The sequence below is a fragment of the Dromaius novaehollandiae genome, chromosome 2 (genome assembly GCF_036370855.1).
Source record: "Dromaius novaehollandiae isolate bDroNov1 chromosome 2, bDroNov1.hap1, whole genome shotgun sequence".
Lineage (NCBI taxonomy): Eukaryota > Metazoa > Chordata > Aves > Casuariiformes > Dromaiidae > Dromaius > Dromaius novaehollandiae.
This window is the reverse complement of record NC_088099.1, coordinates 123,148,979-123,164,583: the sequence shown is the minus strand read 5'-3', so window position 1 is coordinate 123,164,583 and position 15,605 is coordinate 123,148,979. Positions and strand designations below refer to the sequence as shown.

The window sequence follows — 15,605 nt, the reverse complement described above, 5'->3', positions numbered from 1 at the left end:
AGGTAAAACAGGTGGCCATTATCTTTCTTCTAACAACATTTCACAATCTTTTTTTAGTTTTTTCCCTAGAGTAGATAAACCTTGCTTATCAAGCTATTCCTCAAACACTGTGTTTTCTAAGCCTCTCCTTCCTCTTTATTGCTCTCCTTTTGATTCTTCTCCATTTGCCCGCATACCGTTATAAAATGCAGTGGCCAAAGCTGGTAGAGTGCAGCAACTGAGGGATTCATCAGCTCTGAAGAGAGAAAGATGTTTTAGTATGTCCCAAATAAGTTTTCTTCTTTTGGAACAGGATTACGTTACTTATTTTTCGCTCTCCTCAAACTCTTTTGCAGCACCTAGACAGTTATTCTGCATTTTATATATGTGTGAAGTAGTTCTAGTTCCCAAATTTTCCTTGGACTTGTGGTTTTTTTGAAATTCATCACATTGATTTCAGACCATTTCTCTGATTTATCAAACAGGTTTCAAATTCTAACTCTGTTTGCTAGGCTGTTTGAAATCCCTTCCAGCTTTTCATCATCTATGGATTTTATAAGCAAGATCTCCATTTTGTTGTTCAACTCATCAATGATAATATAAACCAAAACTGGACACAACATCACACTGAGTGTTCCTACTTAATATGAGCCATTTGGCACATTGCTTTGTGCATGGGGATGTTTGGTCTTTTTGATTTATTGTATACTTACCTTAAGGTGATAAGATAGATTGTATTTTTCCAGTTTGTATGCGAGTCTGTCATATAGCACAATATCAAAAGCTCCAAAAATCAGGCTAAGTCATATCTATTTTCTGTATCTTCTGTTATCCTCTAAGTCAAGTATACTGTCAAAGGAGAGAATAAGGTTGTTTTGTAACATAAAATAATATTTCTTCTGAAAATCAAGATACATTTTGATTAGGCCTGGTTGTACTGCACACAAATATTGAGAGTTCCATGAAGTTGTAATGCATATGCTTTAGAAAAAATAGAGGAATTAGAGGATAAAATGTGAGCAATACTGCTTATAAAATTCTGAAGGAAGATGTTTTCTGATTACTACTGACTGTTGGGCAAACTATGAAGTTAAAATGCAGAGAAAAATGCAGCCTCAACTGATCACTATGAATGGCACACCACCTCAGAGTTTCTTTTGAAAGGTCCTTTGAGTAGTAACTTGTCCTTGGTTATCATTTTAAAAATGAATTCATGAGCATACAGGGAGAACTGTAAATCTGAATCTTCTTTGACTTCACATATTTATGCTAAATCTTTGGTTCCCAAAGCTGTATAGTACAGAGGGATAAACATGCTTGACAGGTAAGTAAGTCAACCACATCAATCATACAAAATACACATTAATGCTATACAGCCAATCTATCAAGTGACTGAAGTCAAAAATACCTTTTAGCTGGTCTGACTTACACTGCTAGAATGTAAAGTCTGAATCCTCTGGATTCAAGGATTAGAGGTAATAACTCTTCCAGCCCCCTCGAGAACTAGAGTTAGTATTCTTTGTGTTTACAGTCAAAGAAGTTAATGTCTGAAATCAGCAGCACACTCAGGTTATCCTTCCTAGAAAATCTGATTTCAAGAATGTAACCCCAGATCACTACTGACTGTTCTAAAATAATTGTCTTCTGATCATTGCTTTCCTTGATTGAGGATAAACGATTTTGTTGCACTGAAAAGTCAGAATAAGTTCCCTAACAAATGCCCAACATTCTGCATATTTTGTTTACTTAATCTTTAGAAATGAAAATATAAGATTATTACCAGGAAGAATATATTGATTCAAAGTAAGTTACCTTAGAGAATGCTTGGCTAAAATCCCATTTGCTTGTGTGCAGCACTGATATTGTGAGTAATGTTATCTATTTTTTCCTGTAAATAGATTTTGGGATGGAGAAGCGAGGATTCTTTAATAAGAAATGATATTGTTGTATATATCTTGGGTTAGGCCTGAGATATAAAAAGCCATCTTTCCTGTAATCTTAATAGGATGATTATGCAAGGAAAGTAGAATTTACTTTGGATTGTTCCTAGTCCTAAAATGATTTGTTTACAAGGCATATAGGAATTCACATGCCCTTGGTCTACTCATATTTCCCTCCATGTTTGCCTACAAACTTTGAAATATTTGTCCATCTACATGTTCACACCATGTCAAAGATGGGATTTAGTTTATTGGCATTAAAATAAGCAAACTCAGTAGCAGAAAAAATCATGAAATACACAATTATATGAAACAGATCTTGTAAAATGTCTCACCGAGATTAGGGCAGGTTGCAAAGAGTAAAAATACTGCTAAATGGGAAATTCATAGTGTACCTATTTCAAAAACAGAGCGTGAAAGTACTAGTTGCTATCATTGGGTATAAATTCATTCCCATGCCTGTTTGGTTTGTAGCAATTGATTTTTACTGAACTGTTTACATAGGGTAAAAAATGTTTTTCCTCCTATAAAAATTTACTATTATATATAGATAAGAAATTCAGACCTTTCAGAAAGTATTAGCTCAGAGTCACAGAGAAAATGAACCCCAGTAATGCTATTGATTAGCCTGCCTCTCTCCTGTTTAAACCAATATATTGTCTTGACATTTTGACAAATGAATTTTCTGATCGGAAAACCATTTCAGAAAAAAAATAAAATCCTGATCACTCAAGGTTCATTACCATTCTTACATAATTAAAACATGATTACCTTTGTTTATTGCCCAATCTAATATTTCTTGCATGCTCAATACATTTTTGCAAGAAAGAACATTTGTGTTTTAATTTTTCTCCTGGAGGTATATGACCACGCTTCTCTCACAGACTGTCGGGATTACTTTTTTTGAAGTATATTTTATTATGTGAGACTTCTTCAGAACTCTGGAGAATTTGGTGTACTACAGGCTAGAAAAGAAAGGTAAAAAAATCTATAATATATATTGATAAATGTCACCAGTAAAGATGATGTAGTATGTTATTTTACATGGTGTTGCAGTTTTGAAACCTGTATATTAATTTACCATATACTGAATTACCAATTTAAATAAAAGGTCAACAGATAATTGTATTCCTTTACTATGAGGAACACTTGAATTAATTTAAAGTAATGCAGCAAATTATCTAAAACCATTTAGTCAAATATACTAGAGAGGGGTCAAACTTAGGGCAGCACTATTTACATCAAATTGAATTCCATCTTGAGAATGGATTTCAAATAGATTTTTAATTGCAGTATTTTGTCCACAGGGCATTATACCACGTGCTTTTTGTTTGTAAGTAAAATTCACTAGAATTTCCTCCATGATAATAGTGCCATTACAAGTCTCTCTTCACTACAAAGTTTTTGTATTCTGTATGTGAATATGCTCCAAGGCTTTCAGGTTTTGCTCATGTGGCTTAAAATTAATCTCTCACACCAAAACCAGGGTACTTCCCAGGTCCGGTTCATTTCATAAAGCAAATAAACAAATAAAAAAATTAGGTAAATTTTTCTTCATACATTGGAGCAAAACTGCAAAGATCATTCAGATGTTTTCCTAACAGTGCTATCCACAGGAAGAAAAGGAGGAGTGTTTCCCCCAAGTGTGTGGACTGCACAGCTTCAGGTTTATACTGCTTTTTCAGGAACACAGTGCATATCAGCACACAAACACATTAGTGGCCCCCTTTCCTACCTCCTTCTTCCATGTAGATCACAGTCTTAGAAAGAAGTGGAAAAGCCAGATGTAGCCATGAGGACAATACAAAAGTTAATATTTCATGGATGCGTTTTAGCCCTTCCTCAAGCCTTATGTCAGTAGCCCTCACCTCTGCTGAAGATCTAATCCCAGGAAACTAGGTTTGAAATATGCTGGAAGACAGCACTGTAAATGAAGACAGACTCTTAAATTATTTCCACTAGTGATTTTGGAAGACGTCTTGAGAAGTAAATGCCTTGCAAAAAGCAGACATGCATTATTAAAGACAAAACCATATAATCCTTTCAAAAGCACAGTGACAAATTCATTTTTGGAAATACTCTTCTGGATAGATGACAATAAACATTTAAACTGTTCTATTTTCTTTTTTTGTTTTGGCAAAACATTTAAATAATAAATGCAAATGTACCTGTTTGCTTTTTCACAAAGGAAGACTTGCAGAAAAGGGTTGTTTTAAAAAAATTGGCAAATACTTTATTTAAAGTCTTATATTCTACTTCAAAGTAGTTCATTGTGGGATTGAATTGGTTTTGGATGGGAAAGGTCATCACAGGTGAAATATTCAGTTCCAGAAATTATGTGTTTCTCTTTTCTTAGAAACACTCGTAAAGGCTACATGTTCCTTTTCTTTTCTTCATAACACAGTACTCTTGGTGAAGTTTAGTGTAATAAAGAACTTTTGCATCATGTTTATGTCAGGTAACACCTCAAAATAATTTAATGGGAATTTTTTTTTTAATATTTTTATAAAGGACCCTAAACTCCATAGCTGACATCAGTAAACTCATTGCAGTCAGAAAGTGCTCCAGAATTAAGGCTATCCAGTTCCAGGTACTGGAGCAGAAATACTGTATAAAAACATAGGTGAGGATTTTTAGATCAGTCCTGGCTGGGTGGAAACTAGTCTTAGGACAGTTTCCTGCTGGTGTGCAGGTGATGTAGCTCCTCACAAAGACAGAAGCAATAACAAGGAGTCTGAGAGAGGCACTTTCAACAACTGATTTGAGAAGTAGGAATGATTCTGGGTCTATCAATCTAGCAGCATTCAGCCTCCAGTGCAATGCTAATTGTGGCATATCTGCCAGAAATTCCCAGGATGAAGCACTGATCATGTTACAAAAGCAGAGGATATTGGAAAGCAAGCAAAATGGGTGTGGAGGCCCTCAGTTCAGCAAAATACTTAAATCTGTACATACCTTTATTTTTAAAGTTTTTTTTTTTTAAGAAGCAGCATCTTCTTAAATCAGAGTCATCAAGAACTGAAAATAATTGAATTTACATGGAAAATGCAAAAAAAAACAAGTATTACTTGTTCACTTTAGCCTTTTCATGTAAATATCTACACAAGCCAGCCGAGTTTATGAAATTTTAAGACCCTAAGTTTGCTGCTTTGAAAACTGTTTGGTTCCTAAGCCAAAGTTAGGGAAATGGTATTTTTTCTAGTCTAACTCCTAGCATAATGGATCGGACCCATTATAGTCCTCTGTTGTTGTCAGATTGTGTATTGTTCACCAAATAAATTGGATACTGAGAGTGGCTGTTTTAAATTCATCATATAAATGTTCTGAAATACTATGTATATATTATAAATATATTTTTTTAAACTTGTGTTATTTACTTGACAGACTTGAATCAAAAGAACCTTTCCTGTCAGTTGGGTAAGTAAGCCTATTTATATATTTCAGCCATCACACAATATAACTGTGGGATTATGTTGACATAAATATCCTGTTTCAATGCTATAGTTATTTACTATTTATTATTTACTATACCTACATCCTGTTAACCATCCACAATGTTATGGTTATTTACTACACCTAGGCTTATAAAAAGTAGATATCAATAGATAAAGTCAGCAGTCATGAGTATCTCCCTTCTGCAGAAGTACCAAAACATAGGTCTTGTGTCTATTAACTAACCAAAATTTGTACTGAAAGAAATGTACTAGTTAAGTGTTGCATTGATAGGCAGTTGTTTATTATTTTGTTTTCACTGTTCTTTCAGTCAGAAACCATTTCAACTATTGACTATGCTGGCTGCCCATGCCAATGAATAAAGAATTGATAATACCTTTTTAAAATAAAATTTTCAATTATATTTGAATAGCAGAAAACCATCAGATTCATAAAATTGAAATATTCATTAGCCTCATTATATATCACATTTATACTGATTTATGTATTAAATATAACTCCTGAGTTCATAGTCTCATAGCCACTTACTTATATATTCTATATATGCAAATGTTTAATTCATCTTTTCTCAAATGCTATTTTAAAATGGGATATATTCTGGAAAAATGTTATTTCTTGGTAAAAGGTAGTCCATTCTATATATTAAAGGTATGTATCTGTATTTTGCTTCTGAGTCTGAAGTTCACTTTTCATTAACCGTTTGGCCATTAGCTTCTTTCTTTAAAACTTTCCTAACTCGCTGTTTATTTCATTCTTCACTCCCAGTTCGTTTTGCTTCAGAAATGTATATTCTTTACCTCTCTCCATTCTCATTTGTATTGTTCACAGTACCATATGTTTTGTGCAGCTAAGAACATAAATGGCAGGTGAAAGTTCCCAATGCAAAATGCTCAGTTAAGGGTTAATTCTACCATGTAATTATCGGTAGCTTCCAAGCTGCAGAATTAACACTGGATTGAAAACCTGCTTCAGGTTTTGAAGTGCATATTAAAAATAGCAAACAAAGGAAGTGTATCAGTTATGAACAGAGAAACTCCACAAATCAGCATAAGCAGGATTGAGATGTGTCCTCATTTTTATAGTACAAAGTAACTTTGAAATGTTTGAGCATATTTTGAATTAATTGCTTACCATTTCTACTGTTTAGCAGCTCAAAATCATTGAAAAAATAAGTGAAAATGAGGTCTAACTTTGGGGGGGAGGGGAGGGGATGGCCCTCTTGTTTTGTATGCTCTCAAATGTCCAAATTCATTACATCAGCCATGTCTATTATTACCTCTTGCTATTCCATTTTGGAACTTGTACTATTTAGTTGGGCTTTTGTTTGTTTTCTTTTTTCTTTTTTTTTTTTTTTTTTTTTTTGAGGCCTCGGCTTTTGTAATGAGGTGATTACCTGAAAATTTCAGCTTTAAGACTAAGCAAAGAAAAGTTTCATGCCATTGTGGCTGAGGAGCAAGCTTGAAAATATAAAAATCCAGAAAGCAAATAAAATGACAATGGTGGTGTTAGTTGTAGCAATTATAATAGTAGTAACCATTAAAAAATAATAAAACCTTTGTCTGCAGTTCATGTCATGATTTTAAGAATCTTGCTAGCAATTTCTTGACATTTGGGTTTGAGTATCTAGAAGGAAGTATTACTTTTTTTTTTTTCTCCATATAAGCTGGGTGGTGGCCATTGAGTAAATTCACATTACTGCCACGTAGTAGTTGTGTGTAACTTTTTGCTAAACTGGATTCCTCTCAGGCAGTCTAATTTAAGTGAAGAGACTCAACCTCTGTGCAAAGCTTCACAGAAGTTTGTCTTGAATGTCCTCAAAGCACTTTTTGCAAACTCATAAAGATCATACTTGAAGATGTACAAGTCAGCCCCCGTCTCTGTGCTACTTTTGCCTTTTACTGCTTCATTTTCTTCACCTCAAGGGAGGTGGCCTCTGACCGAGGCCAGAATGCTGTGCTGCGAGGAGTGGCCAAAGCAAACACCTGCCTTCTTGGTGCTGAGGCAGATACATGGTCCTCCTCGTCCCATGTTAATTTGGGGTTCATTTGTTCAGAGGATGAGCTCTCATGCTGAGACCTGCATCTAAAGTTTTAACCCAGACTGACAGCTGCGATCATAACTCCTTTAAAATACAGTACGTATTTTACTTATTGCAGGAGCAATACTGACTCAACCTCAATCAGAATAACACATGGGTGCCCTTAATGCCTCTTGCAGTCAGAACTGGTCAAAACACTGATCTAAATCACTTCTGGTTGCCTACAGATGATGGTTCTGCAAGCCAGCCTTTCATTTATCTCCCCTCTGCAATAGAGATTTGTTTCCATGTTTTCATTTTACTGCCTCAGGAGTCTAATTACCTCTTTTTGTCTTACTGTGCCTAAGTGAACAAATGCTTGGCACTTTTCCATTGTTAATTCTTTTCGTAAGGTGGGAGAATGTGAAGCGCGGCAGCCCAAGAGCTCGAGATTGCAGCACTGTGCTTGTGCTCTGTCTGCGTGTGCTGGCACAGGCTGCTGCAGCCCCCCAGGTAGATCTCCTGAAGAGAAAAACTGGATGCCAAATTGGTGCAATGTCTCTCTCCTCTCAAAAAGTGGCCAGCTACAGAGACAAGCAGATCCTACTCTTGTTGTTGTGGCTTTTCATTCAAATACACAGAAAGAATAGCTCCTGTACTCCCTCGGTGAAAAAATGTTGCCTTTATCCCTTTATCCTCCATTCTAATGCAAAATGCATTATGATGAAGACAAATCCAAGCACCTTCCCTCCCTGTGCAAGACAGGGGGATAACTTGGTGCTGAAATCACTGTAACTTCTTTAATGTAAGTCTCTAACAGTAGCAATCAGGAGCAAAAATATGCAGAATATGTGATTTGTTCATATAAAAATATCTGAATTGAATTTATGATTCTGGGCTAAAATATAAAGTTGAATTTGAGGCATGTATTCTCTTCCTTTGTTTTTCAGAAGTGGAAAGAAAATCCTTAGGAAATGCTGAAACAGTTAACAGTGCTGAAGGCTGAGTGTTAGCGTATACGAGTGCAGGGTACTTCTCTCCACATGTGTTATTTCCACACTTCTGAGGTTTTGTGTCCTGATTCAGCCTTAAAGAGCAACAAAGAGGAGGTTTTTGTGGTGGTTTCCTTCCGCTTGTGCTAAAGTGTTAGAATGAAAAATAAGCCGGAAGAATCCATGCCTGGAAGAATTTACTACCAGAGACTACAGCTGTGGATTTACAAATGTGTTTAATTTTAAAAACTGATTCCACCAAAGTAAAGACTACTCATAAGGCATCAGATTAGCTTCATGTAGCTTTATGTCTTTGGAGGATTCAGACCAGGCAGGTCAAGAGGTAGAAAATACTGGATAGTGCAAAAAGGTCAACAGAAGAACCAGCTCATATAAGTTTATCCCACTTTATGCTAAAGTATGTATGATATGTAAAAGAGAGAGAAAGCATTCAAAATACATACAACTTTTAATGATACACATTTGCTTTTCATATTTGGGGTTTTATTTTTATAGCAATGATTCATACTTATCTACTCAACCAAACAGTTACCATTCTCTCTAAAAGATTAAACTGATAATGCAGTTACTAACCATTGACCGGGTTATTTCATGGCAGCTGATTCGTAGTAACTATCTGTGTGTATAAGCTTAGCACTTGGTAAATTCCAGGTAATACTGCATGCAAACTGGTAATGGATTGTGAGTCTGAGCCATAATATTCAAAACTCATTTCATAAGACACAGCGATTGCAATGTCTTATAAGTCTTGTAATAGTGTTACATGGTCAGGAGGGACCATACTGATTTTGTAGCCTTTTCACACAGTAGGAATCCTTTGAATTAATTCTTGCTTGTATTTTACTGCACGTTTTAGAATAACATCCAATCTTTATTCTAAAATATCTAGTGGTAGGAAATCCATCACAACCACTGACAATTTCTTCAGACGAAAAATGTGTGTATTCTTTGTTAGATGTTATTTAATAAAATGTCATATATTGTTGTGTTCAGAAGAGACAACGAGAGAGAGCAAGAGCTAACTTTTTTTTCTGGCTAGTAGGAACTTACGTTCACCTACTGCCAGCTGCAGAGAATGGAATTACTTCTGGATAAGCAGGCTCTTCAGTGTGACTGCCTTTGAAAATGCATGTGTCTGATTGTCAGCTGAGATCCAATCTATTTCTATTTCTTTTGTGTAGATCTTTAAAAAAATACAATGCATACTGCTGACATTTTCACTCTCTTTTTCAAGATTGGTTGTTTGTTATAAACGCTATAAATATAGGTGGAAGGTCTAGAGAGAGCTCTATGTGAAATTAATGCGTTGTATGCATTTATTACATGATGAGTAGTTGTCTGGGGAAAAGAAGAGAGGTACAAGTAAAATTGACAATAATTGCTGCATTTTTGACATTCTCAATAAAGAGACTAAAGATCTGAATGAACTATCCCTTCTTCACCAAGGTCCTGTTTCTGGAAAGCATATAATCATAAGCAACACTGAAAAGCCATGGTTTTTCATACCACAGCCTAAAGCTGATACTTTTAGAACACTGAAGGAATCTGGGGGGGATTAGCTTTATGAAGTGCTTCCCCCTCCAAAAAAGTAATACCCCTTATTTTTTCTCTGGCAGATTTTTTTTTGAGAAATTTCTAACTGGAGTCATCATCCACATTTCTTCTCTGTCTTTCTTTCTTTTCTTTTCTTTTCTTTTCTTTTTAACAACAGATATGAGGTTATAATGTACAAAGCAGAATGTAACCAAATGCCATCTTTTGTACAACAAATGCTGTAAAGCTTCACCCCTGATTATCAGGTAGCATCAAAGAAACACCAGTGGAAAGGGGCAGACACTATTCCTACTATTTCCATCCAGCTTTTGGAAAGAGATAGCTATGAAAATGATTTTTCTTCAGCAAAGTGAAAAATATAAAGAGAAGAGGAGATACCAGAAGTATCTCAATATCAATATGAAATGAATGAAGCTACTAGTCCTGAACATATTTTCATAACTCCTTGTTCATGTGTGGGCCAGGAATTCAGAACCTGTGTTTATGTGAGAAGCATTGGAGGACTGAACTCTCTTGAAAATTATTTAAACTCTTTGCTTACAGAGAGGCAGTAGTTTCTTATGCTTACAAACACTCAGGGTCCGTGGCTTAGATAAGAAGCAGCAGTTCTATATTTGCAGGGAATACCCTCCCCAAAAAAACAACCCATGAATTATGCATGTGGACTAGCCTGGAGATCACAAGCAGGAGTCAGAGGATTGCAAGGGCTCTACATGTGACGAGCCATCCTGGATAGGTCCCAGAGAGGCAGAAGGATTTATGGGAGGATAGCTAATACGGAAAGATGGGGATCTTTGTGTAGAAGAGGCTGAGAATCTGTACAGTTTGATTTCAAGCAGTGATACACATCTCTTCCAACAACTTACCATAACTCATAAGGATTAACCTCATAAGGAAAAGGACCTTTTCTATAAGGATTAACCTTTTCTATAATTGTCTGTTTTCAGTTATTAAAAGATTCTGAGAACTATTTTTGTCCATCCACTAGGATGGACATCACTCTTTTATAACTTTATAAAAAGATTTCTGCTTACGGGTTGCTCTGAAGAAGAGACTACCAACCCACAATAATAATGGTGTTGATCCACTTGGACTTGCTGCATCTTCTGGTGTTTCTGTATCATTTCTCATTGTTTAAAGAACCTAGATTATATATTTTTCTACTCATCTGAAATCCAAGTAATTATTTTATGATTATTCTCTTTCCCTGATCTTTTTCATTCTACTCTATTTCCACTTCCATACACACGCAAAAATGTACACTATATAGAAATTAGACTAAAGCATTTGGCAAAAAAGAGTGGTTTTTTTTCCTAATTCCATTAACTTTTATTATCAACAAGCTCAACAAATATGCACCTTGACAAATCCCTCTTCCCCTCTCTGACGTTAATAACATCAGCAAAAATGTGCTTCATAATTGAGAAAGGCAACAGAGCATGAGATCTTTTTTTTCTCCCCTGGTTATTCTATTCGCCTTTCCCTTTTATTTATTTTCTGTTATTTCCATCATTCAAGACTATCCTTTCACTTCTATTTTTGGAGAAACCTACACAGGTCATTCGTGTTCCAGGTTAATGTCAAAAAATTCCTCAATACAGTATATCTGAAGTTCAAAGCAATCTGCATTTATCCATTGAATTTGGGGAAATTTGTTCATGGTCAGCCTGGATTCTTGGAATACTTTATCATTCTGCAGGCCAAATTACACCTTTCGTGACATCTGTCATACACATTGTCATCAGGATTTACACACAGGTATAACAGATTATAACAATTTTGCTGTTGATGCATACAAAAAATAAATAGGAATTCAGGTCACATTCTCTGTTGCCACTACTGTGCTAAGAGGATATGGGATAGAAATGAGAGCTACACCTTCTGGGAGCACATCTCTTTAGCAGAGACAGAGGTACCTGAGAGGTATTGAATAAGACTCTGTTTCCTTGCAAAACTAATCCTTTCATGCACACACACACACACACACACACAAATCATGATTACACTTTAAATCTGGAATCAAATGCCATTTGGTTTCAACCAAACCTTGTCTAGGCATCAGTCACTAGGTGTATTTCACATTCTGGCTGATATTTTATAGGCTATAAAACTGTCTTGCTGTGTACAGCATTCATAGAAAAATAAGATCCCAGTCATGTAAGCCCTATAAGGGTGAGTAACGGTAATGTGGTTTTGCTGGGAGAAGGCAAAAATTGTGGTGGGGGAGTTCAGCAAGCAGGTAAGGGGGGAGAGGAGAGAGAGAGAGAAAGATTTCAGCAGTTTTAATTCTTCACAGAGTCTTATGTTTCTGGAAGAGATGCTGGAGGCGATTCTGAGAAGTAAATTGTTATGGTAGCTTAATTCAATAGACTACAAAAAAACAAATTTACCTATGGTGTATCTGTATTGTTAGCTTCTAATGTGCATTACCCAGAGTGATAAAACATTTGAAATGAAACTTTCTATAAATGTTTACTAGCAATGATGCATACCATGGAAAGTGCAGCTCTAATCTGACAGTAGAGAACCACTCTGCTCAGGGGCTTTGACCACATGATATAGGGACACATGCTGCAGAAAATGGCAATAATGGAAGCATAAAGCTGCCTGAGCCCTCTTTCATGTTGTCATCTTCTTAATATTTGAAATGCTATGAAATGAATATATACAGAAGAGAAAAGCTGGTCATTGTCTAAGAACTGTGAGGATCACTGTATCTTAATTAAGAATAAAGAATGTCTTTCCAAATGAGAGGCTGAATGTATTAATACTGCATTTCTATATACACGGAATAATTTTTGCCAGGGTTGATAGGACTAAAGAAACATTTATAAATGTTGTCATTGAGCAAGATAAAACACATATTAAATTCTAACAATATAGCCATCAAATGAGATGTCTTATATATAAACACGAGTATTATGTTCTTAAAATACAATTACAGCAATCTAACAAAACTTGCCTACCTGCTGCAAGCAAGTTGTCGAAATGTGGATTTGTGTGGAGCTTAATACAATGGTATGAATGAGAGTCCAGATGAGGTCCTGTAGCATCTGGGGAGGGGAAGGAAGAAGAGGAGATCACATAAAATACATAGTGAACTACACGCATTTATTTATTTATTTATTTATTAATACAGTAGTCAGACTGTAGATCATTAAGTCAGCTGCAGTTATGCTACTAAAATGTGTGAGATACATTACAATATGTGATTTACAAAATGTAACTACTATATTTTAAGGAGCTTATAACTCAAAAAAAACCAAAACAAAACGGAGTAAACCTGAGACCAAAAAATGTAATTAAACTATGCATTGGATATGTTCATCAAAAAATCTTTGATGGGGAAGAGAAGAAATGATGGATATCCTATAGTGCTCTGTGCACTCTGAGTGGAGCAAGCCCTTACGCAGCGAAGGTGAACAGAAAGAAACATGCTAACTAGAATAAACCAGAAGAGTACACTGGTTGCATTGTCTTCCCGACATACTCAGGAAGTCTGGAGCACAATCATTTTAGGAAATTTGAGAAAGATTCCTCCTTAAGCAGAAAAGAAATTCCAGCTGAGCTGTTTCTCCTCAGAACAGACAGGCACAGAACCCCAGTTCTCCTCCATTGCAGCAGTATCCCAAGTCACCAGTATAGGCAGAAAAATGTGTCTAAATACTCTCTGGACATGCTGACCCTGAGAAAAGTTGTAGAGGCTAAGGGGTCAGCCTCGCAGTTTAGCTGAAACACTAGAACAGGCAAAAGTCTTTATGGGGGTTCTCTAGGGGGAATAATGTCTAGTATCAAACACTACTTCTTTGCAAATTAAAAAAGATGTATAGAAAGGTTACAGCTAGGTAAGTCATACTCTCTTATGATAACTGGGTGAAATCAGGAGCTCTACCATATGTCTGAAAATATATACGGAAACTACAATACCAGCACCATGAGAAGTCACCATGCTGTTTTGCGACATGCTACACCTAGGTGAGTTATCTGGGACAAAAATCCTCTTTCCCTTATGAGGAAAAATATAATTGAAAAGTCCTGATTTATGTGTGAGATAAATGATTCTATCTGATCCCTTGTTTTCAACAGCTTTATTCTGGATTTACAAGGAAGGCATTGAGGATAGTGACATTTGAATTCCCTTCTGTAAATCAAAAGGTCTTTACCTTGTGATCTTAGAAATTCCTTTCTTTCTGATTTTTTTATTGCTTTACAGAAAATAAAGCTTGCTTTCTTCACTGTGTATATAAAAGGGAACTGACATATGCCCTTCCGGATGCATAGATTTGTCAGAAATCAAGAAAAGTGTAGTCAGCATAGGTCTAGAGGATAAACAACTGGTTGTGTGATGTACAACTATCCTCTCCACTCGTCTCTGTCAAGACTAGAATTGTGTCTGGTCCCGCGCTCAGTTGTGGAGGCATCACCTTTTTATCATATGCGCTTCCCATCTCCATTTACTATGAAAATTATTGCATAGCATGTGAGGAATACAAAAATGCTTTCTTAGATTAAAGGTATTTCAGCTTGCATTGTAACTCAACTTGCAAAATGCAGTCTTAAAGAAACAAGCAGTATGTCTTGTTTCAGAAAGGCGCACTCAGGACATTGACAATAATGGCCCTGTTTATGTCTCCATTTTGCTGGTTTAAACCATGAGTTACTCAGTCTAAATGAATTAAATTATGTCAGTAAACTTAATGTAAATGAGAACCAAATTAAATTTAATTTAAACCTTCTTGACAGTTTGAAAGGGGGAACGTGTTGCAATTCCCTAGAAATATATTTTTTTTCTACTTAACCTCCAACATTGTCACATTGTAATTAATTAATCCTTTGTGAAGGGTGCTTTTCTGTTCATTCAATGCCTCTAAGACTGCTTCCCTGAAAAGTACATAAAGTTTTCAGAGATCTGTTTTTGTAGTCTTAAGTGGTTAGTCTTTCAACTCCAGTGCTACCACTGTGCTGTTCAGTGAAATGCTGTAGAAACATTTCAAAGTCTAAACCCATCACTTATTCCTACACCTGTCAATGATAGTCTTCTGTACTGGTCAAACCTAGTTAAATGACACTCCTGAAATGTATACAGTATTACCGATTAATTGGATAATCAATCACTTGTGTATGGTTTGATAGTAGTGCCTTGAATACACTGAATTTAAAACGCATTTTAAGAAGCAGGACTCATTACTCTTGTACTAAGGAAAAAAAAATGTTTGGACATCTAGAATTTCCCAGGCACTCTGTACAGTTAAAGGACACCTTGGGAAAAGGTTAGGCCACTTGACACTGGAAAGCTTTTTCATTACCTTAGTATAATATGTTCCCATGGGAAACGTAAGTAATTGGAGATTACATTAGATGAGAGAAAAATAGTTTAACAGCAGGAGGAAAAAGGACAGGGAGACATTAAGTAGATTTATATAGGTTTCCTGATGTAGAAAAGCTACAGTGCAGTATTTTGTTTCTAAAAAGCATCAGGCCAGCAGTGCTAAGTGTAGACTGTGCCTGCTGCTGCGGTTAACTATTTCTAATTTGTAGTACTTCTAATACCTAGCACTTATGCTGTATAGAGAATTGTTTGGGCTAAATTTTGCTTTGAACTCCCTGTATTACTTGCGCCCATTTGGCTGCCAAAAACAGCTCTCAGGC

The 15,605-nt window shown here is 35.8% G+C and overlaps 1 protein-coding gene across 8 annotated transcripts in view; it reads left to right on the top strand.

The window, feature by feature from the left end:
• Positions 1-15,605, top strand: part of RALYL (RALY RNA binding protein like) — a 386,784-nt gene that overhangs the window by 327,336 nt on the left and 43,843 nt on the right. For all 8 annotated transcript variants that reach the window (XM_064507356.1, XM_026109477.2, XM_026109476.2 and 5 more), the window contains one exon: positions 5,304-5,336. In XM_064507356.1, coding sequence (XP_064363426.1) covers positions 5,304-5,336 — 33 coding nt within the window. The remainder of the gene's footprint in view (positions 1-5,303; positions 5,337-15,605) is intronic.